This window comes from Saccopteryx bilineata, chromosome 5, assembly GCF_036850765.1.
Source record: "Saccopteryx bilineata isolate mSacBil1 chromosome 5, mSacBil1_pri_phased_curated, whole genome shotgun sequence".
Taxonomy (NCBI): Eukaryota; Metazoa; Chordata; class Mammalia; order Chiroptera; family Emballonuridae; genus Saccopteryx; species Saccopteryx bilineata.
This window is the reverse complement of record NC_089494.1, coordinates 134,676,604-134,702,503: the sequence shown is the minus strand read 5'-3', so window position 1 is coordinate 134,702,503 and position 25,900 is coordinate 134,676,604. Positions and strand designations below refer to the sequence as shown.

The 25,900-nt window shown below is 43.8% G+C and overlaps 1 protein-coding gene across 25 annotated transcripts in view; it reads right to left on the bottom strand.

Moving 5' to 3' along the window:
• Positions 1-25,900, bottom strand: part of SVIL (supervillin) — a 304,969-nt gene that overhangs the window by 32,567 nt on the left and 246,502 nt on the right. For 18 of the 25 annotated variants that reach the window (XM_066280539.1, XM_066280541.1, XM_066280542.1 and 15 more), the window contains 3 exons: positions 24,813-24,860; positions 24,192-24,269; positions 3,732-3,879 (listed from right to left, as the gene is read on the bottom strand). In XM_066280539.1, coding sequence (XP_066136636.1) covers positions 3,732-3,879; positions 24,192-24,269; positions 24,813-24,860 — 274 coding nt within the window. The remainder of the gene's footprint in view (positions 1-3,731; positions 3,880-24,191; positions 24,270-24,812; positions 24,861-25,900) is intronic. The other 7 variants (XM_066280535.1, XM_066280537.1, XM_066280550.1 and 4 more) reach the window with 3 other exon arrangements.

Here is a 25,900-nt window from a genome sequence, read left to right as displayed (position 1 = left end):
CTCTTTCTCCCTTCCTCTCACTGAAATCAATAAATAAAAATTAAAAAGAAAAAAACTGACACACCCACATGCATGTGTGCACACACATATATGTTTGGCAGGCACCGTGACTGTATAGGACAGCTGCACACGTAGAGAGAATCTGGAGTTTCTAAGGATAGTGGTAGCTGGTAAGCTGCTAATCCAAAAGGGACAGTGAGGACATGTGGAAAAACACGTCCACACATGTAAACGGAATAAGGAAGCACAGTCGGTTATCAGAATGCGCTTGAACGAATGGCGTGTGAGTTCCAAAGGCCCTTTGTGGAGGTGGACAGACCTGAGGACAGCACATCTGCACCACCTCCCAACGAGGAAGAGGAGAACAGGTGGGCGCCACTGGCCGGCAAGGGGCTCCCAGCACCGCAGCTTCCTGCCAGGCTAAGGTGAGGGGGGCATCCCTTAGAGGAACGTGGTTCTATTAAGCAATAAGAACTCAAGAGTGCTAACCTTTTAGATGAAAGACACAGAAGCTTATACACTGAAATTGATTTGTGAGCTTTAAAAGAAGAAATGGAGAGGGACATACAAGAGGGAAAGAGGAATTCCAGCATTAAAAAGTGTCTCGTTTGAACGAGATATTTTCATAAAAACATAAATCAGTATACCCCCCCACTCACCAATTTAAGTAGAAGCATTTCAAAAGGGAAATTAGTACATTTACAAAGAACAAAATAAGGTGTCAATGTTTTCTGTATCCATTTGTAGCAACTGTGAAATCGTAGATGACACTGCCACTGTGAGCACCCCTCAAAGAACAACCTCTGAGGAAGAGGTGAGTCACAATCACTTACAAGGACAAATACATAATTAAATCGCTTTGCTTCTTCCTTCTGTGAGCAAGGGAAAGATGCATGATAGCATAAAAGTTTTAAGGGAAAAAATACTGAACTATAATTTAAAACTTAAGTTTTAGGTGCTATTCTACAAGTCCTCAAAATGTGCATAGATTTGCTTGAGGGTGTCAAAACAATTTTCAAAACTTATTTCAGTTATCAAACCTGCAAAGGGTTATGTATCAATGAGAAAGTAAATTTTCTTGAAGGATAATAAAGATAGGTGGAATGTTATTACTGGTTGGGGCAGTAAGTAAAATCATTACCTACTAAAAGGATGCCTAAGAAAAATGGAAAGGTTCATTAACACAGAGGTCATTAACTCTGAAGCTATGGAACAGGCCAGACTCCCCAGACAGCCAGGGCCTGGCCCTCGGCACCGCCAGGGCCCCCTGCTGCCCATCCAGGCCCAAGCACGCAGGAGAGCTCTCGGACCTGGTCCATCTCTTTCCCAGCGAGGTAAGTATTTCTCTGCAATGGGGGAGGATAAATAGATTTAAATTACATATTGTTAAAACAAAACACTCCCCGTAGTACTTCATTCCAATGATGTCTTTGGGCAATAACCAGTCACTCACTCTCTTTGGGCACATTGTCACACCCATCTTGTCCAAAGGCATACTTTGAGTACGTTTTTTTTTTTTTTCTTCTGAAGTGAGAGGCAGGGAGGCAGAGAGATAGACTCTAGCATGCGCCCAACGGGGATCCACCCGGCATGCCCACCAGGAGGCAATGCTCTGCCCATCTGGGGCGTAGCTTCGTTGCAATCAGAGCCATTCTAGCACCTGAGGCAGAGGCCAATGGAGCCCTGGCTGTGGGAGGGGAAGAGAGAAAGAGAGAGAAAGGCAACGGGGAAGGGTGGAGAAGCAGATGGTTGCTTCTCCTGTGTGCCCTGGCTGGGTATCGAACCCAGGACTTCCGTACGCCAGGCCGACACTTTACCACTAAGTCAACTGGCCAGGGCTTTTCTTCCAGGAGAATACTGGAATGCCACAGACACCTTTTGGAGAACTAATTGTTACAGAGATTCTAGGAGTATCTAAAAAAGGGAGAAAGTCTTTCCTGTATCCTTCTCTTTCTCCCTTCCTCTCAGAAAGTCTGAGGCGAGGGGAGAGTTGTTTTCTGGCATGAAAATGAGGGCACCGTTTGCCTCCCGGCAATTCCTAGATGCAGAGGAACTCGAGGCTGTGAATGTGCCACTATGGCCTGATGAGATGGGTTGTCTCCGTGGCTGTGGTGTGGGGGGCGATTTTATTCTGGAGTACCCATTGGATGCCACCATACTGCCCATCAAAAAGAGCTAATGACTCACGTGGAATACACAACCCAGGAGGTAGTAACAAATATTAGAAAAATAGGGTGCAAGGGTTTTTTTCATTAGGTTAAAAAAGTATAAGAACATTGTTTCCTGAGCCAGCAATACAGCATCTGTTATATAAAGATCCCTGACTCATTCAGGAAAATATGAATGAAACATCCACTAAGGGACAGGAACTTCTTGGACCTTGCTCTCCAAACCCACATAGGAGCAAATCTTCTTTCCCTAACTTGGATGTGGATGAGGCAGGGGGGTTTGGTAGTAAGAGATGCTTACAAATAAATTGTGATTTTTAAGATTGAAGAGAAAAAACAAAAAAACAAAATAGAAAGTCATCAGGCTAAAAGTCCAGGCTAGAGGTTGGGAGATCGGAGCTCTCGTTCAAGTTCTCAGTGTGAGTTGAGTCGTTCTTGATGAGCGTGGCCCTTAAGGGGATGCTTTTGTTAACACAGGGCAGGACTCATGATAAAGCAGTTGAACTTGATACACAATTCTGCGACTTGGTGATGATACATGCTACCTCATTCTGTGGGAGTATGTTATCTGGGTTCTCTTTTGATAATTCCAAGAATAGGGAAGAATTTGTGAGAGAAAATTTTTCCACCAAGGTTTGAGTTAATCAAAATTCAGGGTCTTTCCCTCCTTCTCTTCCCTCTGCAAATGTTTATTATGAGACTACAATGGGTTAGGCACTACTTATGAGTAAAGATCCTCCAAAGATTATGAGAAAGGGGAAGGATGAATCTAAAGAGCTGATGATGCTATAAATGAACTGTAAGTGACTGTGAAGATCTTTATCACTAAGTTAGAAAATCTGTTTTCAAATAATACTTTAGAAAATGAAGGTGTGCATACAGGAGACAAAGGGATTCCCGAATTTTAACCATTTCCTACAGAATATGGAGGATCTGGTGACTTTACTAACCTCTTCAATTTCATACATCTTTAGAAACAAGCTGCAAACCAGTTCGAAGAACTCGGACGCAAGAGAAATGACTGTCTGCATGGAGATCCCACTGCCTTGAATTGGACATCTCTTTTAAATATCTATGAAACATACCTGGAAGTCCGGGTTTATACCTAGAGAGCTCTGATTTGATGGAAAGGGACCTATAAATTACCCTACAGTGGAGGAGAGAGAAACTCCTTCACCAAGAAGGGCTAACTTGGGTTAAGTGGTTGCCAGATCGCAAGAAAATAGAAATTTAAAAGCAACTATAGGAAAGGACTAAGGTTTCTTAGCAGATTTGAAATTGCTTTTGAAACCTGAACTGAATTTCCAAACTGCTAAGTTTTGAAATGTGACTGACCAAATTACGCTTTTAATATCAAAGATGCTATGTATATAAAAAAAGTTTTCAGTAGTAGTATCTCAGAAAACCTACTCCCAAACCAACATCAGTGAGACTGAACACTAAAAAACACTGTGGCTAGATTGTTTCAGTTGAGCTGTCACAGGCCCCTGCCCTCCAGGAGTGATGGAACATGCGTGCGCACACACACACGCGTGTACCACACACACACTCGCACACGCTGACCTTTCTTCACCATCCTCCCGGCCACCGTGAACTGGGTGGAGTCGTTCGCTGCTCCTTTGCCTCTCGTCTTCCAGGCTTCCTCTCTCACCGTAATGAGGTGCTTTCTCTCTTCAATCGTCATTTGGCTCTCTCGACTTTCTGTGACCCGCTGTTTTTAACAAGTACAAAGGAGAAATAGGAGAGAGAAGTGAAAGACAGGTGAGTCTCGGCCTGTAGCACTGTGTGCGCTAGCAAACAGGTAAACGCAGAGGGCTCCCTGTCCAACACCAGCCACAGCTGCTTTGTCTGAGGGGTGCAGCTTCCTCATTCCCAGGTGGGTCAGAGACCTGCATCTACAGTACTGGCACTTTAAATTAAAACATTGTAACTTTCTGTGGTTTTTCTTCTCACTCTTTTTATTATTATTTTTCTTTGGAACACTGGAACATCAGAATGATACTTTGCAAAAATAAACAAAAATGGAGACTACCTCCATGCCATTAACTTTACAGGGTTTTAAAGTTGCTTGGTTTTACCTATCTGGTTAATTTCAGTTGATGAGGAAATTTTATCCGTGTGTGTGTGTGTGTTGTGTGTGTGTGTGTGTGTGTATGTGTGTATCCCAGAGAACACGATCAATTTAGAGAGCCTTATCCACTAAATACACAGGAATACGGTCAATTACAGAGTAGGGAAAGCCAATCAGGAGTCACGTGTGGTGTAAGAAGGTTTTTGGGAACTTGACATGCTTTTTCCTAGAATGACTGTTACATGGACAGTTAGGCCCCCAGATCCTAACTTTTTAGTCATAATGTATCTGACTGTGAGAGTGCACTATGCTATAGACATCACCTACGTACATTTTTACCTAGAGAAAAATGCTCCTCTAATTTTCCAACTGGGCTTCTGGAGATCTTCTGGAGATAACCTGCCTCTTGGCTTCCCGAGCCATTGCTGATGCTCACTGGGCCCAAGGGGAGAGCTCAGGGGGACAGAGAGGGAGAGAACTGGCGGGGAGTGCAGGGCGCAGCCGAGGTGACAGGGTGAGGAGCAGGAGCGCAGGGCGCAGCCGAGGTGACAGGGTGAGGAGCAGGAGCGCAGGGCGCAGCCGAGGTGACAGGGTGAGGAGCAGGAGCGCAGGGCGCAGCCGAGATGACAGGGTGAGGAGCAGGAGCGCAGGGCGCAGCCGAGGTGACAGGGTGAGGAGCAGGGGAGCAGGAGCGCAGGGCGCAGCCGAGGTGACAGGGTGAGGAGCAGGAGCGCAGGGCGCAGCCGAGGTGACAGGGTGAGGAGCAGGAGCGCAGGGCGCAGCCGAGGTGACAGGGTGAGGAGCAGGAGCGCAGGGCGCAGCCGAGGTGACAGGGTGAGGAGCAGGAGCGCAGGGCGCAGCCGAGGTGAGAGGAGCAGGAGGGAGCAGCCCACAGGGCTCAGGCTCTCAGCACCCAGAGGACAGGGTGGACTTGGAGAAAGAGTGTGGGTGCTGGCAGCAGGGTGGACCAGATGGGAGATCTTCCAGCACAGAGTTTGATTTCTCTCCTCCTCCATTTCACCCCTCCTTTCACCACATAATCCCTCTCTCTGTGTGGGAGGGGCAGGGTCGGGTGAGCCTCGGGGAGCGGGCCAGGAGCCGTGGGCCAGGCGGAGGGAGAGGGGAGAGCATTCTGGAGAAGGGCCATGTGAGCTGTCCACCTCAAGGTCGGTCTAGGAAGGGGCTCTAAAGCTGGTGGCGGCCAACTCCCTGGACTGTGCTTCTGCTGTCACCCCAAGACCTTCTTAGACTGAGGAATGCCGTTTCAGCTAAGCTCTGCCTTCAACGACAGCTGAGCTCTCCTCAAGGACATCTGGCATTTCCCCAGCTCCTCTTCCCTCATGAGGTATTTCCTTTGACTAACACAGGTCACAGTGAGGGTTAGGCTTCTAGGGACACAGCGGGAGAGCCAGGAGAGCCGAAAGGGGAAATGCATCCTGGGGGCTGGTGATCTCCCTCCACAATGCCATCTGCCATCCTCTGTGGCAAATTAGCTTCCCCTCACTAACCGACAGGAGATCACCTGCAGATGCGCGGAGGAGGGCGACACAGGAGCCGGCACACAGAACCGTGGCTGCCTGGCACAAGCTGGTTTGAGCCATGAATGTGGACTGCTCCATCATCTAGTTTATGAAACTTTCCTTTACAGAATTCTGCAGAGCGCACACAGCCAGACCTGGTTCTGAGACACTGGGTCACTCAAACTCGGTTAAACACCTTTCCCAAAAGAGACATGACAACAAACAACAACGCATGAGCTGGCCTTGGTTCCTTAGTGGGCTGGCTGCGGGGCCGAAAAGGACATCACGGAAGAAGTGGACACAACTGAAATATGAACCATGGACTAAACATTGTATCAGCGTGCAATTCCCTCATCTCCATGACGGTTACATAAGTGTGCTACAGACTGAATGTCTGTGCCCCCCACCCCCATGCTCACTGGCTGAAATGGAGGTGATGTAAACAGAGGACCAGGGAGAGCAGCGGGCAGCGCTGGGGGTGAGGGAGGCGAGAGGAGTGCGGGAGGGAGCAAATGGCAGGGATGCATCTGGTAAAAGACACCCGAGCATGCCTTGTCTAGTACGATGACTTTTCTTCAAATTTTAAATTTTATCAAAATAAAGAATTAACAAACATTTAAAAAACCCTTTTCCTTAACTTTCCCACTGACAACTGTTGAAATGACCCTAATTACAAGTAACTATGAATCACATGCCCTTCTTATAAGCTATGAGGCTGACTTGCTAGGAGGACTCCTCAAAATTCATAAAAAAAAGAGAATAAGTTTTCTTTGAAAATAAAGTTTCAGGAGTGAGTTTTAATCAAATCAATACAGCACTTGGCTTAAAATATTTTGGAAAAAGATTATATATATATATGAGGTTAGCTTGTCCACAGATCCAGACATCCTATTTCTGTAGTGAACCCAGTAGCATCTCCCTAGTCCTTGGTGTGGTAGTGGAGTGTGGTGACTGACTCAGAAAAGTGGTGTCCCTGAGTGAGCAATTCCATTCCCTAAAACACATGGATTCCCCTCAAGTTCCTGTGAAAATGTGACACATGTGAGCCATGGAATGCTACAGCTGTTTTAAGATTAAAGCTTCCAGTAATTTAGCAGATCTGTGCTAAGAAGGCATATTTTTTACTCCCCTCTAAATGAGAAAATCAGACATGAAAATTTTGCTTCTCAAGAGGTTTTACCTTCACTTTACTACTTAGTAAGGCTAGTTTGGGGCCCACTCATTCCTGCTATTTTCACTTTCCACGGCTCTATAATGAGCTATGGAATATAGAACTTATTTATTCACTAGAAAATCTAATAAAATGCATCCCAAATTACTGTTAAATCATTGAACTCAAATTGTAAAAACAAGTAAGATGGGCATCTTTGTCCACTTACTGTTCTTCTTTTTTTACCTTAAAACTTCATTATTTAACTGTTTTCCCTTCTAAGTTTTTCCTTCCTTGTTAGATAGGGACACAACACCTGCTGTAATGAGCACTGTGCCACTTCCCCAGGTTTGCCCAGGTGTAGTCAGCGCCAGGCAGGTGCACTGAAAAAGGAAGAGAGTTGTCAGAACAGAAACAGAAGCCCTGCTCAAGCTCTCCCTCACCTTTCCAACACAGATTCCGTGAATGCAGCACAGACAAGTGGAGAGGGAGAGGGAGGGAGTGTGAGTGTGTGTGTGTGTAACAGGGGAGCAGTTGAGAAGAGAGAAGGGTCTTAGGGATGGCCAGAGACTTGGCAGGACACAGACTGAAACTGTGCAAAGGATCAACCAGCAGGGATGTTTCCAGACTGCCACACTGTTACTGGTGAGTTTGCCTCTGTACACCTCCAGCTGACCCTTCAACATGGCAGGTGGGAACTGTGTGGGTCCATTCACACATGAATTTTTTCCCCATAAATAATGTAAACACATTTTATCTTCCTTATGAATTTCCTTAACAGCATTTTCTTTTCCCTAGTTTACTTTACTGTAAAAATACATATACTATCCAAAATGTGTTAAGTGAGTGTTCATTTTATCCATAAAGCTTCTAGACAAAGGTAGTAGGCTATTAGTAGTTAAGTTTTGGGGGGGTGAAAAGTTATATGCAGCCTGACCAGGCGGTGGTGCAGTGGATAGAGTGTCAGATTGGGATGCAGAGGACCCAGGTTCGAAACCCCGAGGTCTCCAGCTTGAGCTCGAGCTCATCTGGTTTGAGCAAGGCTCAGCAGCTTGAGCCCAAGGTCGCTGGCTTGAGCAAGGGGTCACTCGGTCTGCTGTAGCCTCCCACCTCCCATCAAGGCACATATGAGAAAGCAATCAATGAACAACTAAGGTGCCGCAACGAAGAATTGATGCTTCTCAACTCTCTCCCTTCCTGTCTGTCTGTCCCTATCTGTCCCTCTCTCTGTCTCTTGTCACCAAAAAAAAAAGTTATATGCAGATTCTCAACTGTGCGGGGGGGGGGGGGGGAGGAGTGCATCTAACACTGTGTTGTTCAAAGGTCAACTGTGCTAAGAAACTACTGCAAATCTTACTAAATGTTTCTGACCCAAGGAGCTGAGACAACGGAGAGTAGAACCAACCTGTCATCTTTGGATTAGTGCAGATTTGAGGGTAAAATTCTTCCACAACTGGAGAGCTTTATGGGTGAAAAATACTGTGACGTGGCTTTTAAATTTTTATCTTAGTCACATTGAGTTAAACTAAATTATAGAAAGAAATGATCAAAGCACAGGTTAGGTAACAGAAATAAGTGACAAATTGGTATTTCTCAGTTTTCAAAGATGCTATCACCATTTAGAATTCCGTGCACTGGTAAAGAAATATAGCTTTGCCCCTGCCTTAAGTGATTTCTGTCCATCCTCAGTGCATATAGCCTCAAGTAGCCTCAGTAAAACATGAAAAAGATCTCAGCTCTGAGTAGACCTCAATGTGACCATATTTGGGTCTTGTCACCATCTGACCAATTCCTAAGATGAAAGGAGGGCAAATGAGGAAAATCTTATTCTGCACAGCCCTAGAGTGAGGAAGAAATTGTGTGGAAGCTTGAAAAAGAGACAAATGGTCCATTTAGCCCTAGCCTGTGTTCTGTTTAAGTCAGGGGTCCCAAACTCAACTCAGCATGTGGGCCACAGAGCAAGATCACAGCCCCTCGGCGGGCCACACTAGGTCTACAAAAGGCAACTGTTACGCAACACTTTTCTCACTGCAATTGAAAACAAAAAAAAATCAGTACAACAAGCACAATCATACATGCAGTTTACTCAGTGTCACAAAACGACCAGAAACTGTAGTTCGCATCACAACTGCTGTTAACTAAGCTAATATCTAGCTAGGATGCTAGAGAAATGAAAAATACAAGTAGGCCCCTAGGCTTACTTAATTTTATCCAAAATATTTTGAACTTCGTGGATTAGTCTGCGGGCCGTACAAAATTGTTCGGCGGGCCGCATGAGGCCCAAGGGCCGTGAGTTTGAGACCCCTGGTTTAAGTCCTCTGTTTTCTTCTTGATGCCTTGGCATTACTGAATTTTGACACCAGTACCGCAGAGGAAAGGAGTCTCCAGACCTCTGGGAACTCTGAGGAGCTAGTATCACATAACTGGTATATAAAATATTTACCTGGGATCGGAGACAAGATGGTGCTGGAGTAGGCGGACGTACCAGCATCTACCTCCCAGAACCAAAGTGGATTACAAACTAATTTTATGAACTATCATCTGGAAAAACCAACTTTGGACTAAACTAAGAGGACTCTTCAACCAAGGAACACTGAAGAAGCCACACCGAGACTGGTAGGAAAAGCGGAAACGCAGAAACACGGAGAAGGCTGCCCAGCTCCTCGGAGTGAAGGGCAGCAGGGAGAGACTTGCGTGGCGGGAAGTGAGTTTAGCAGAGGGGAAAGGATCCTGAGCCCCAGGAACAAAGCCCCAGCCTGCAGCCCCAGAGCCCAGAAGAGGCGTAAGGACAGTATTTACCTGGAAAGAAGTCAGGATACTGTTTGTGAGAGAGTCTGATTTCTCAGACCCAGGATCCTTTTTAAAGGGACCGCGCAGAACATCTCTCTCAAAAACAATCACCTGGGGATCCTGGGGACAGGGGCGGGGGGAGAGGAGAGGACCACAGTAACAGGAAAAGAGTGTAATCTAGGAGGCATAGGGAGAAACATTTTGGGAGATAGCCACCCTAACCCCTGGGACAAGTCACTCCCCAAGGCTGAAGTGAATATTTCCCCCGGAATAGCAATACCAGCAAAGGGAAGCAGGAGAGCAGCCAAACAAGCTCCCCCGTGGCATTCAGAGCAGAGTAGCATAGAAGGAGGGAGCTTTCGGGTCTACAGTAGTGAGTCTTAGGGTCCGAGCTGCAACACCCCCACCCACGCGGCTGAAGGCGCACTGGAGAGCGGGCGGCAGCAGGAGACAAAAGCGTGGTTCTGCTGGCAGGGGCGGAAGCCGGCTGGCCACCACTGGGCTCAAGTGTGAGCTCAATCTTGCCCGGCTGGGGAGAAGGGGGCGTGCAAAAGCGGTCAAGCTCAGCTGCCAACAGCCTGTAATCCAGCCTCCGGGAGAAGGGCGGGAACCCTGGAAAGGGTGGAGACCAGCCCCGGAGCAAGGGCAGAGGAGCACAGCCCTGCCCCGCCCGTGCAACCCAGGCTTGCGGTCTGACTTGGTAGCCGGCTCCTCCTGCGAGGGTGGAGCCAAAAGCTCAGAAGAGGCGGAGTTCCGCTACGGAGCTGAGCTTGGGCACGCAGCCCTGCCCAGCAGTAGAGCCAAGGCTAGCACCTGTTCCTTGAGTGGGATCCTCCTGCAAGGGCAGGGCAAAAGCTCGGAAACAGGTGGAGACCCGCAGCTGAGCAAAGGTGCTCGCCAGTGCCCTCAGGACTGAGCATAACGTCACACATGGGGCAGGGCAAAGGCCAAGGCCACCAACGCTTGTGCACCTGAGCACGTGATTACAGCCACTCCCATGAAGAGAAAATGCGGAGGCAGAAAAATACAACACAAATAAACCAAGAGAAATCCCCAGAAAAGGACCTAAGTGAATCAGATATAACCAAATTACCAGATGCAGAGTTTAAAATAACGATTGTTAGGATGCTCAAAGATATTAGAACAACCATAGATGGCCATTACAAAAACCTAAATAAAGAGATAACAAATATAAAAAAGGACATTGAAATAATAAAAAAGAATCAGTCAGAAATGACAAATACAATATCTGAAATAAAGAATACAATGGAAGGAATTAAAAGCAGGATAGATGAAGCAGAAAATCGAATCAGTGAGTTAGAGGACACAATAAATAAAGGCATGGAAGCAGAGCAGAAAAAAGAAAAAGAGACTCAAAAAGTCTGAGGAAACTCTAAGAGAGCTCTGTGACAATATGAAGAGAAATAACATCCGCATCATAGGGGTTCCTGAAGAAGAAGAGAAAGAACAAGGGATAGAGACTTTGTTCAAACATATTATAGCGGAAAACTTCCCCCAATTAAGGCAGGAAAACATTTCACATGTTCAGGAAGCACAGAGAACTCCATTAAGGAGAAACCCAAAGAAACCAACACCAAGACACATCATAATTAAATTACCAAAGCTAAATGATAAAGAGAAAATATTAAAAGCTGCTAGAGAAAAAAAGACTATCACCTACAAAGGAGCCCCCATAAGGATGACTTCTGACTTCTCAACAGAAACACTTGAGGCCAGAAGGGAATGGCAAGAAATATTCAAAGTAATGCAGAACAAGAGCCTACAACCAAGACTACTTTATCCAGCAAGGCTATCATTTAAAATTGAAGGAGAAATAAAAAGCTTTACAGACAAAAAAAAAACTCAAGAATTTCACTGCAACCAAACCAAGGCTGCAAGAAATGCTAAGGGACCTGTTGTAAACAAATCAAAGGAAAAAAAGAATATAGCAAAAGAGAAAAACAGTTTTAAAGAAAAAAAATGGCAATAAACAATTACATATCAGTAATAACCTTAAATGTTAATGGATTAAATGATCCGATCAAGAGATAGGGTAGCTGCGTGGATAAGAAAATAGAACCCATACATATGCTGTCTACAAGAGACACACCTTAAATCAAAAGATGCACACAGACTGAAGATAAAAGGATGGAAAAAAATATTTCACGCAAATGGAAATGAAAAAAAAGCTGGGGTAGCAATACTTATATCAGACAAAATGGACTTTAAAACAAAGACTATAGTTAGAGATAAAGAAGGGCACTACATAATGATAAAGGGAGCAATCCAAAAGGAAGATACAACCATTATAAATATCTATGCACCTAATATAGGAGCACCTAAATATATAAAGCAGACTTTGTTGGACTTAAAGGGCGAGATCAACAGCAATACTATAATAGTAGGGGATTTCAATACCCCATTATCATCATTAGATAGATTCTCAAGAAAGAAAATTAACAAAGAAACAGCAGACTTAAAGGACATATTAGATCAACTCGATTTAATAGATATCTTCAGAACCTTTCACCCTAAAAGAGCAGAATATACATTCTTTTCAAGCGCTCATGGTACATTCTCTAGAATAGACCACATGTTAGGGCACAAAAGCGGGCTCAACAAATTTAAGAAGATTGAAATCATATCGAGCACTTTCTCTGATCACAATGGCATTAAACTAGAAATCAACCACAATAGAAAAATTGAAAAACATTCAAACACTTGGAAACTAAATAGCATGTTATTAAACAATGAATGGGTTAACATTGAGATCAAAGAAGAAATTTAAAAATTCCTAGAAACAAATGATAATGAGCATACATCAAATCAAAATTTATGGGACACAGCAAAAGCAGTCCTGAGAGGGAAGTTTATAGCATTACAGGCATACCTCAAAAAGCTAGAAAAAGCTCAAATAAACTACTTAACCCTGCATCAAAAAGAACTAGAAAAAGAACAGCAAGTAAAGCCCAGAGCTAGTAGAAGGAAGAAAATAATAAAGATCAGAGCAGAAATAAATGACATAGAGGCTAAAGAAACAATACAGAGGATCAATGAAACCAGGAGCTGGTTCTTTGAAAAGGTAAACAAGATTGATGAACCTTTAACGAGACTCACCAAGAAAAAAAGGGAGAAGACTCAAATAAATAAAATTAGAAACGAGAATGGAAAAATAACAACTGACACAACAGAAACACAAAATATTGTAGGAAAATACCATGAAGAACTGTACGCCAAAAAACTAGACAACCTAGATGAAATGGACAAATTCCTTGAATCATATAATCTTCCAAAAATCAATCTGGAAGAATCAGAAAACCTAAACAGACCAATTACAACAAATGAGATTGAAACAGCTATCAAAAAACTCCCAAAAAAGAAAAGTCCTGGGCCTGATGGCTTCACAAGTGAATTCTACCAAATATTCAAAGAAGAACTAACTCCTATCCTTCTCAAGCTATTTCAAAAAATTCAAGAGGAAGGAAGACTTCCAACTCCTTCTATGAGGCGAGCGTAATTCTCATTCCAAAACCAGGCAAAGACAACACAAAAAAGAAAATTATAGGCCAATATCCCTGATGAATTTAGTTGCAAAAATCCTCAACAAAATATTAGCAAACCGGATCCAGCAATATTTGAAAAAAATCATACACCATGATCAAGTGGGATTTATTCTTGGTGGGCAAGGCTGGTACAATATTCGCAAATCAATCAATGTGATTCATCACATAAACAAAAGAAAGGAGAAAAACCACATGATAATTTCAATAGATGCAGAAAAAGCATTTGATAAAATCCAGTACCCATTCATGATCAAAACTCTCAGCAAAGTGGGAATACAGGGAACATACCTCAACGTGATAAAGGCCATCTATGACAAACCCACAGCCAACATCATACTCAATGGGCAAAAATTAAAAGCAATCCCCTTAAGATCAGGAACAAGGCAGGGGTGCCCCCTTTCACCACTCTTATTCAATATAGTTCTGGAAGTCCTAGCCACAGCAATCAGACAAGAAAAAGAAATAAAAGGCATTCAAATTGGAAAAGAAGAAGTAAAACTATCATTATTTGCAGATGACATGATATTGTATATAGAAAACCCTAAAGTCTCAGTCAAAAAAATACTAGACCTAATAAATGAATTCAGCAAGGTGGCAGGATATAAAATCAATACTCAGAAATCAGAGGCATTTTTATACACTAATAATGAACTGTCAGAAAGAGAAATCAAGGAATCAATCCCCTTTACCATTGCAACCAAAAAAATAAAGTACCTAGGAATAAATCTAACCAAGGAGATTAAAGACTTGTACTCGGAAAATTATAAAACATTAATAAAGGAAATCAGGGAAGATACGAATAAGTGGAGGAATATACCGTGCTCATGGTTAGGAAGAATAAACATTAAAATGTCTATATTACCCAAAGCAATCTATAAATTCAATGCAATACCGATTAAAATACCAATGACTTACTTCAAAGACATAGAACACATATTCCAAAAATTTATATAGAACCAAAAAAGAACACGAATAGCCTCAGCAATCTTGAAAAGGAAGAAAAAAGCAGGAGGTATCACACTTCCAGATATCAAGTTATATTATAAGGCCATTGTACTCAAAACAGCATGGTACTGGCATAAGAACAGGCACATAGATCAATGGAATAGAACAGAGAACCCAGAAATAAACCCACAGCTCTATGGACAACTGATATTTGACAAAGGAGGTAAGACAATACAATGGAGTAAAAGACAGCCTCTTCAACAAATGGTGTTGGGAAAACTGGACAGCTACCTGCAAAAAAATGAAACTAGACCACCAACTTACACCACTCACAAAAATAAACACAAAATGGATAAAAGAATTGAATGTAAGCCGTGAAACCATAAGCATCTTATAAGAAAACATAGGCTGTAAGCTCTCTGACATCTCTTGCAGCAATATATTTGCTGATTTGTTTCCACAGGCAAGTGAAATAAAAGACAGGATAAACAAATGGGACTTTATCAAAGTAAAAAGCTTCTGCACAGCTAAACAATAAGAACAGAATAAAAAGACAAACTACACAATGGGAGAATATATTTGACATAGCGTCTGATAAGGGGTTAATAACCAAAATTTATAAAGAACTTGTAAAACTTAATACCAGAAAGACAAACAATCCAATCCAAAAATGGGCAAAAGAAATGAATAGACACTTCTCCAAAGAGGACACACAGATGGCCAATAGGCATATGAAAAAATGTTCAACATCACTAATGATTAGAGAAATGCAAATTGAAACCACAATGAGATATCACCTCACACCAGTCAGAATGGCGCTCATCAATAAAACAACACAGAATAAGTGCTGGCGAGGATGTGGAAAACAGGGAACCCTCCTGCACTGCTGGTGGGAATGCAGACTGGTGCAGCCACTGTGGAAAACAGTATGGAGATTCCTCAAGAAATTAAAAATCGAACTGCCTTTTGACCCAGCTATACCACTGTTAGGAATATACCCCCAAAACAACATAGCACTGTTTGAAAAGAAAAAATGCACCCCCATGTTTATGGCAGCATTGTTCACAATAGCAAAGATTTGGAAACAGCCCAAGTGTCCATCAGAGGACGAGTGTATTAAAAAGCTTTGGTACATATATACTATGGAATACTACTCAGCCATACGAAATGATGACATAGGATCTTTTACAACAACATGGATGGGCCTTGATAACATTATATTGAGTGAAAGAAGTAAATCAGAAAAAACTAAGAACTATATGGTTCCATACATAGGTGGGACATAAAGATGAGACTCAGCGACATGAACAACAGTGTTGGGGTTACAGGGTGGGGGGAGGTGAAGGAGTGGATTGGGGGAGGGGAGGGGCACAAAACTCATGGCTTTTCAGCATTTGCCATATTCCCCCCTTAATCTATAGACAGACAGCAAATATTTACGTATGGTGTTCCCACTATAAAGACTGCTGTCTTAAGGACAAATGCTGATAAACTATTTCAGCAGTTCCCCCTTCTTCAAAGACTTATATGTCAACATAGAGTTCCATGTTTCATAGGACATACTCAAGCTCACTCCATGCTCCCTGGAGCTTTAGCACAAGGGAATGTCCCCCCCTTTTTTTGTAGTTTTTCTTTTATTTATTTATTTTTTGTATTTTTCTGAGGATGGAGATGGGGAGGCAGTCAGACAGACTCCTTCATGCGCCTGACTGGGATCCACCTGGCATGCCTACCAGGGGAGAAGGCTCTGCCCATCTGGGGTGTTGCTCTGTTACAACCGGAGCCATTCTAGCGACTGGGGCGGAGGCCATGGGGCCATCCTTAGTGCCCGGGGTGGCTTTGCTCCGGTGGAGCCTTGGCTGCGGACGGGAGGAGAGAGACGAAGAGGAAGGAGAGGGGGAGGGGTGGAGAGGTAGATGGGCGCTTCTCCTGTATGCTCTGGCCAGTAATCGAACCCGGGAATCCTGCACACCAGGCCAATGACTCCGACGGGTCTACCATATCAAGCTTTTTACTTAAAAAAAAAAAAAAATTTACATTTCTTTTGAATGCTGATAAACAGGAGACACCAAATCTTTTTCGCCTGCAAACTACTACCTTCTTTATTAGATCTAGCTAATAACACTGTTTTGTCTTTTTCCAAATAGCTCCAGATATATGGAAAAGATTTATATAGGCGGATGGGGATCCTCAAACCCCTCAGCGAGATCTTCTGAGAATGGCTTTTAAGATACCTAGAGGCAGAAAAAGCCCAATAGAGATCAGGGGAACTACCAGCTTTTAGGATACACCCTTAAAGGCTCCAACACCCCAAAGGGGTCTCATAGGATGCCATCTGGATCCTGCTTCAATAGTGGAAAGGAAGGTCATTGAGCTAAAGCCTGTCAGGCTTACACGCCTCTGCTGTGAGGAAACAGGGACACTGGAAGGTGGGCTTCCCCCTCGCTCCTCTAAGGGAGGGTTCAGTCCCCTCCAGCCCTGCTCCAGCCACCTATGACCTAACCTTGCCCAGAAAGCTGGGGTTTGCCACTGAAGGCTGAAGGTGCCCAGGGCCGTCGGCCCCATCTACAACACTGTGGACGAGCCTAGGGTATTTCTTCCAAGAAGCAGGTAAACTGATCTCATTTGCACAAGGGCCACTTAACTATGTTTTGCCTGAATAGTCAGGTTTTTTATTCTTCCCTCAAAGATCTCTGTTGTGGGTGTTGATAGTCCTATTTTCTGCTGCTTTGCTTAATATATAGTGTTTCCTTTATCCCTCCTACCTCAATGCCCCACTCACATTTCAGGCTGGGACTTACTCCTAACTTAGAGCTCTCTTTCCTCCTTTTGCCAACTTGTATTATGAATTTACCTTTGCCACCCAGCTTAGTGTATCCCAAGGTTCTCTTGCCACAGTCACAGAGCTCCAGGGAAAAGCAACCTGGTCTCAACTCTCCAGGCAGAGGAGAACAGAAGCTCCATATCCACGCATGCTGCAAATGGCTTTTTCCAGTCTACCTGAATCACTACCAGCTAGAAGCAGCGGTCATCGGGACTTGGACATGAGCTGCAAAGTACAGAATGGTGACAACAATTCCAGTGCCATGCGGACTTTTCCTGTGGGGAACTTTCCTGGACTCCTGCTCCCTGTGACAGCTCTTAACAGACTGAACTCTGGTTAGGTTGCATTTTTCAGGGATTTGGCATGGTGATGGGGCCAACTTGGACTTGGTGAACATGTTAAGGACACTACTCTTTTATGGATCCTTGCTGTATTGGCCAAGAGTTTGCTTAAAGGCTTTTAATCACTGTAAAAATAAATAGAGGACTGGATGAAGAAGATGGGCACATATGGTATACTATTCAGCTGGGAGAAATGATGACATCGGATCACTTACAGCGGAATGGTGGGGTTTTGGTAGCATTGTGCAGGGTGAAATAAGCAAATCAGAAAAAAATAGGAACTGCAGGATTCCATACATTGGTGGGACATAAAAGCGAGACTAAGAGGCATGGACAGGAGTGTGGTGGTTACGGGGGGTGGGGGGAGGGAAGGAGGAAGAGGGGGAGGGGGAGGGGTCATCCTGGACTCCTGTTCCCTGTGACAGCTCCTAACAGACTGAACTCCGGTTAGGTTGCATTTTTCAGGAATTTGGCATGGTGATGGGGCCAACTTGGACTTGGTGAACATGTTAAGGACACTACTCTTTTATGGATCCTTGCTGTATCCAGAGAGAACTGGATGGAGGGTGGCGGAAGACGATCTCTCTTCGGGTGATGGGTATGCAACAGAACTAAATGACAAGATAACCTGGAAATGTTTTCTTTGAATGTATGTACCCTGATTTATTGATGTCACCCATTAAAATAAAAATTTATTTATAAAAAATATATATATTTACCTGGGAAGAACTCAAGAAGTAAAAATCGGTATTTTGAAGACATTTTAACTTTGAAGTAATAAGACATAGATTGCCTTTGCTAAACGCATTTAAAAAAATATTTTTTTATTCATTTTAGAGAGGAGAGAGAAAGGGAGAGAGACAGAGGAGAGACAGAGAGAGAAGGTGGGGAGGAGCTGGAAGCATCAACTCCCATATGTGCCTTGACCAGGCAAGCCCAGGGTTTTGAACCGGTGACCTCAGCATTTCCAGGTTGACGCTTTATCCACTGCACCATCACAGGTCAGGCTAAATGCATTTTTTAAAAAAAAATACTTAAAATTATGGAAAGAGCCTGACCAGGCGGTGGCACAGTGAATAGAGCATTGAACCAGGACACAGAGGACCTAGGTTCGAAACCCTGAGGTTGCCTCCTTGAGCGTGGGCTCATCTGCTTGAGAGCGGGGGTCGCTGGCTTAACTGTGGGATCATAGACATGACCCCATGGTCTCTGGCTTCAGCCCAAAGGTCACTGGCTTGAAGCGCAAGGTTGCTGGCTTGAGCCCAACGTTGCTGGCTTGAGCAAGGGGTCACTCGCTCTGCTGTAGCCCGCTGGTCAAGGCACATATGAGAACGCAATCTCTGAACAACTAAGGAACTGCAATGAAGAATTGATGCTTCTCATCTCTCTCCCTTCCTGTCTGTCTGTCCCTATCTGTCCCTCTCTCTGACTCTGTCACAATAAAAAAAAATATGGAAAGAACCTTACTCATGGTGGTGCAGTGGATAAAGCATTGACTGAAAATGCTGAGATCTCCAGTATGAAGCCCCAACATTGCTGTCTCTGAACACAGGGTCATCAGCATGTGGTCACTGGCTTGAATGGGAGAATTGTCCACACAATCTTAAAGCTTGCCAGCTTGAGCCCAAAGGTTGCCGGCATGAGCAAGGGGACACTGGCTTGGTCCAGGTCAAGACATAAACAAGAAGCTCAATGTACAACTAAAGTGAAAGCAACTACAAATGGATACTTCTTAACCTCTCTCACCCTTTCTGTCTCTCACTCTCTCTCTCTCTCAAAAAAAAGTATAAAAAGTTATTCCATGTTTATGAATAGGATAATGTAGCAGTATTGTTAAGGTGTCAGTTCTTTCTAACTTGATCTATAGATTTGGTGCAACGCCAATCAAATTCCCAGCAAGTCATTTTGTGACTACTGATGAACTCATTCTAAAGTTTAGATGGCGAAGCGAAAGATGGAGTAGCCAGCACAGATCTGACAGAGAATAGCAGTCAGAGGCTGACACCAGCTGATTTTGAGACTCACTATAAAGTGATAATATAGTCAGTCATGGTATTTTTAGTAGAGTTTGGGTATAAGTGGGGAAAAAAACCACAAAAATAGAAAATAGATCAATGAAACAGAATAGAGAGGCCAGAAATAGACCCACACAAATCTACTCAACTAATATTTGACAAAGGAGCAAAACAATACAACGGAGAAAGAGTCTTTTCAACAAATGGGAAAACTGAATTGGGCATCCATATTGAAAAAAAAGAAGTCTAGATATAGACTTACACCTATCAAAAATGAACTCAAAATCATAAACCTAAATGTAAAAACACAAAACTACAAAATTTGTAGAAAACAACATCGAAGAAAGTCTAAGTGACCTTGGGCTCTGCAATGACTTTGAACAACACTATAGTCATGATGAAAAGAGTAAGTAATAAACTGAGTTTCTGCTCTGTCAAAGACAGACATATCAAAAGACTAAGACAAACTACAGACTGGGGGAAAATACTTGCAAAAGACACATCTGATAAAGAACTGTTATCCAAAATGTACAAAGATCTCCTATAACTCAACAATAAGAAAACAACCAGCCAATTAAAAAATAGTAAAATGATCTGAAGAGACCTCACCCAAGAAGATATACAGATGGTAAATAAGCATGTGAAAAGATGCTCCACACCATACATCATCAGGGAAATGCAAGTTAAAACAACAAGAAGACACTGCCACACATCTATCACGGCAATAACCCAAAACCTGCCTCCACCAAATGCTGGTGAGGACGAGGAGCAACAGAAACTCTCATTTATTGCTGGTAGGAATGCAAAATAGTTGCTTTGGCAGTTTCTTACAAAATTAAACATACCCTTATCATATGGCCCAGTCAATGTGCTCATTAATACCCAAAGGAATTGAAAAACTTACAGCTACACACACACACACACAAAAAAAACCTGTATACGAATATTTATTGAACCTTTTTTCAAAATACCAAAACTAGGAAGCAACCAAGTTGCCCTTTGTTAGGTAAATGGATAAACACATTCTGTTACATCCAGACAAGGAATATTATTCAGCACTAAAAAAGAAATAAGCTTTTAATATATAGTGTTTCCTTTATCCAATGCCCTACCACATTTCCTTTATCCAATGCTCCTACCTCAATGCCCCACTCACATTTCAGGCTGGGACCTACTCCTAACTTAGAGCTCTCTTTCCTCCTTTTGCCAACTTGTATTATGAATTTACCTTTGCCACCCAGCCTAGTGTATCCCAAGGTTCTCTTTACCATGCCACAGTCACAGAGCTCCAGGGAAAAGCAACCTGGTCTCAACTCTCCAGGCAGAGGAGAACAGAAGCTCCATATCCACGCATGCTGCAAATGGCTTTTTCCAGTCTACCTGAATCACTACCAGCTAGAAGCAGCGGTCATTGGGACTTGGACATGAGCTGCAAAGTATAGAATGATGACAACAATTCCAGTGCCATGAGGACTTTTCCTGTGGGGAACTTTCCTGGACTCCTGCTCCCTGTGACAGCTCCTAACAGACTGAACTCTGGTTGGGTTGCATTTTTCAGGGATTTGGCATGGTGATGGGGCCAACTTGGACTTGGTGAACATGTTAAGGACACTACTCTTTTATGGATCCTTGCTGTATTGGCCAAGAGTTTGCTTAAAGGCTTTTAATCACTGTAAAAATAAATAGAGGACTGGATGAAGAAGATGGGCACATATGGTATACTATTCAGCTGGGAGAAATGATGACATCGGATCACTTACAGCGGAATGGTGGGGTTTTGGTAGCATTGTGCAGGGTGAAATAAGCAAATCAGAAAAAAATAGGAACTGCAGGATTCCATACATTGGTGGGACATAAAAGCGAGACTAAGAGGCATGGACAGGAGTGTGGTGGTTACGGGGGGTGGGGGGAGGGAAGGAGGGGGGGGGAGGGGTACAGAGAGAACTGGATGGAGGGTGGCGGAGGACAATCTCTCTTCGGGTGATGGGTATGCAACAGAACTAAATGACAAGATAACCTGGAAATGTTTTCTTTGAAAAAAAAAATAATAGCCATTGCAGATGAATGATTATGTTATTATAATAACACTGTTGTAATCATTCAGTAAATACTATAATTGTTTTTAACAACAACAACAAAAAAAGAAATAAGCTTTGCCACTGGCCAGGTAGCTCAGTTGGTTAGAGCATTGTTCTAATATGCCAAGGTTGTGGGTTCAGGCCCCGGTCAGGGCACATATAAGAATCAACCAATCAATGCATAAATAAGTAGAACAACAAATTGATGTTTCTCTCTCTCTCTTCTTTCCTCTCTGAAGCCAATAAATAAAATTTTTTAAAAAAGAAAAAGAAATGAGCTATCAAACCATGAAAAGACATGGAGGCACCTTAACTACATATGACTGAGAGAGGCCAATCTGAATAGGCTGTATACTCTATGGTTCCAACTACGCAATATTCAGGAAAAGCAAAACTATGGAGACACTGGACAGATCAGTGGTTGTCAAGGATGAGTGAAGAGACAAGGATGAGTGGGCGGAACACAGGGGATGTTTAAGGCAATACAACTATTCTGTAGATAACGTAATGATAGATGCAAGCCATCACACATTTGTCCAAACCCAAACAACGTACAACAGCCAATAATGAACCCCAATATAAACTATGGACTTCGGGGAATGATGATGTGTTGATGTAGGTTCATCAATTATAACAAATGTACCCCTCTGATGGAGGACGCTGATCATGGGAAAGGCTGTGTGTGTTTGTGTGTGTGATGAATCTCTGCACTTGCCACTCAATTTTGGTGGGAAACTAAAACTTCTCTTAAAAAACTAGTCTATTAAAAAAAGTATAGCCTGACCACCGGTGTCTCAATGGATAAAGCATCAAACTGGAACACAGAGGACTCAGGTTCGAAACCCCAAGGTCGCCAGCTTGAACGCGGGCTTATCCAGCTTGAGCATGGGGTTGCTGGCTTGAGTGTGGGATCATAGACATGAACCCATGGCAGCTGGCTTGAGCTCAAAGTTGCTGGCTTGAAGCCCAACGTCACTGGCTTGAGCCCAAGTTCGCTGGCCTGAGCAAGGGGTCACTCTCTCTGCTGGAGCGCCCCAGTCAAGGCACATAGAAAGCAATCAATGAACAACTAAGATGCTGCAACAAAGAATTGATGCTTTTCATCTCTCTCCTTCCTGTCTGTCCCTGTCTGTTTCTCTCTCTGTCTCTGTCTCTCTTGCTAAAAAAAAAAAGTATATATGTATATAATAATATATATAGCCCTGGCCGGTTGGCTCAGCGGTAGAGCGTCGGCCTAGCGTGCGGAGGACCCGGGTTCGATTCCCGGCCAGGGCACATAGGAGAAGCGCCCATTTGCTTCTCCACCCCTCCGCCGCGCCTTCCTCTCTGTCTCTCTCTTCCCCTCCCGCAGCCAAGGCTCCATTGGAGCAAAGATGGCCCGGGCGCTGGGGATGGCTCTGTGGCCTCTGCCCCAGGCGCTAGAGTGGCTCTGGTCGCAACATGGCGATGCCCAGGATGGGCAGAGCATCGCCCCCTGGTGGGCAGAGCGTCACCCCTGGTGGGCGTGCCGGGTGGATCCCGGTCGGGCGCATGCGGGAGTCTGTCTGACTGTCTCTCCCTGTTTCCAGCTTCAGAAAAATGCAAAAAAAAAAAAAAAAAAAAAAAATATATATATATATATATATATTATGTTTAAGAGTTCCATGATATGTCTTTTCACTTCAAGTTGGATTATTTAGAAGAAACAAATCATGACCCACCTAGTAATGGAAGAGCAGGCTGGCTCCGCATCTCAGCCTCTTTCTGGGTGAACCCTGACTGGCCGTGTAAGGCTGGGCATGCAGACCCACCTCCCTGCCTTCAGAGGGAAGGACCAAGGACAGCAAGGGGAAAAGTCTCCCTGCAGGAGAAGGAGGAGGGAGCCTCTACCTGGGAGAGGGAGCTACAGACAGCAGGACCCCTGACGCTACATCCAGCAGCCCTCTGTCAATTTCACATCTGCAACCCTGCGCCTCACACTCAGACACCTGCTTTGTCACTACCAGTCCCTAAGGGACAGCATAGCCATGAACTTTTTAGTAGAGGTCACCTTAGAACAAATAAAGTACTGGTCCTGGTGGGGAGACAGAGGCCCCAAGAGGAAAGTGATGGGGCCAGGTCCCCCAGGGAGAGGAGAACGTGGGGAGCACTTATCAGAGCTCTTCTGACATCAGGGACATTCCAAGGGGAATAAGAAACAATCAAGAATATTTTCAGCTTTAAAAGTGATCATGTATTATGCACTACCAGAATCCTTCAGCCAGACCAGGTCTCCCCTCTGGAGTGGAGGGAGGGTACGGGGTAGGAGGCTCTGGTTTCTCATTTCAGTAGAACCACTGTAGCCAGCTGATGTCCCACTGGCCCCCTCTCTGTCCCCTCCATGCCCCACACTGCCTCCACCACACCCTCCCTGTTTACTAAGCCAAGCATGGTGGCATCCTTGCTGAGCCGAGGTGAGGAATTCTCTGGTGTATTTCTTGAGCTTCTGACTGAATTTAGGATATAAAGCTTGGAGATTAAAAGGGGAAACTCTTCTTAAACCAGTTTTGTGAGTATGAGGCGAATTAATGTCATCAGATCTACCTGAAAGTCTGAGCCAGGGATGTGATGTATGTGAATGACTCTAAATATGTGAACTGACCCCCCCCCCACACACACACAGAAGGAGTGACTTCCCCAAATGAAACAAATGCTGCCTTATGACTCAGAAATTGCAATGAGGCTTAAACGGGTAGGCTTTTCCTCACCTGATTAATAGATACAAAAGACAGGTGTTTATGGGCAGCAGGTAGAGCAGGAGAATAAGTAGAAGCATACACAGGTTCCTATAGAGCAAAGCAAGAGGGTTAGAGGTGAGAGGAGAGTTTGTCAGAGCCAGCTGGGGAGGGGAGAGACAACAATAAATTCTCCAACGGATGTTAATTTCTCATTGCAATTTCAGGTATATCTTCATAAGAATCCTTTCCATCTGTTCAACTTTTTTTTTAGAATGCTGATCTAAACCCACATGAGCACAGTTAAGTATCTCTGAGTCAGCTTTGGGTAGTAATTAAATTAATTAATGTCAAGATCATGGTGATTTATACATAGAAGATACTCAGTTATGAAAAGGGGAATCATTATGCTCATTGACAGTTTTAATACTTACCATAAAACATCTTCTTTAAACTTTTAAAGTTTTTTCATTACACAATTCAAAAAAAATTAAGGACAGAGGATAGCTCTCCACTCTGGATAAAGGTGACAATATCTTGCCTTGGGATAAGAAACCAAACAGGGAGGGCAAAAAGGAAAGCCTCCCTGTGAGAATTACCCACGGTGGGCACGATCGGCCATAATCTAGAGACATGTGTTAGAGTCAGGCTTACCCAAAGTAGATTAGAAATGGTACTATCATCTGTAAGTCCTCCTTCTTCCTACAGGTTAAAACAAATAGGTAACATTGCAGAGTGTTGGAAGGGCAGAGTCCAGTTAAGGGTCACGGTAATTTTCTAGAATTTTGTGCCTGGGTCCAGTGAGAAGCATGCACATCACAGTCAGGTGGCAGTGACACCAGGTAAGTGACACATGCCGTCAGCAGAATGCTAATCTTTAATCAAGAACTCTCTCTTCCCTTGCTCTTTAAATTGCCTTCATTCAAAATAAATAAATAAATAAATAAATAAATAAATAAATAAATAAAATAAATTGCCTTCATTCTCCTGAACTTGATCTGGAATTCAGTGACAGCAGGCAAGGAGAGTACGCATGTGGCAAGTGTCCCTTCCTCGAATTTTCAAGGATTTCTTCCGAGGATAGCACAGACCTTTGCTTGATCCACTGACCGATCCTACTGAAGTCTAGCAAATATTAAATTCTAATTTGTGACTCAGGAGTAGGCACAGGATTGTAATGGCAAACTCTATGCAAAGTTTTTATTTCCTGGAGAAGTCTGAGCTCCTGGGTGACTATCTTAACAAGAGGGCATGGGATTCACTACCCATGCCTTCATGATAAATAAGCCAGCAACGAGGTTGCAATTTAAAGGAATCATTGGTGAAAATAAGTAACTGTAATGTAGTTTTAACAAAGAGACTGCTGCCAAATCACTTCTTTAAAACTCCACTTTGTTTCATGTCATTTGCTCTTTTGATGGGACGGGTTACTCTGCAGGGAACTGTCCCCAGACCGTGCCCAAGTGCACAGAGACACGGCATGGACCAGGCCAAATATACCAGCCCGATGGCCGTGGTCTTCAGAACTAAGTATCTGTGCTACAAACAAAGATGTTCAAATCAGGTTAGCACTGCCCGCGACTAAGCCAGGAACAGGAGGAAGAAAAGAGCAGAAAAGACAGGTGGCAAGGGGGAGAGGAGAGGAGAGAGAAGGAAGCCGGACTATTTGTCACAGCAAATGGCAGCATCAGCTCAGCAGGTGCGTAGCTCTCGTGAGCTCCAGCTCATCCCTCCTGATTGTA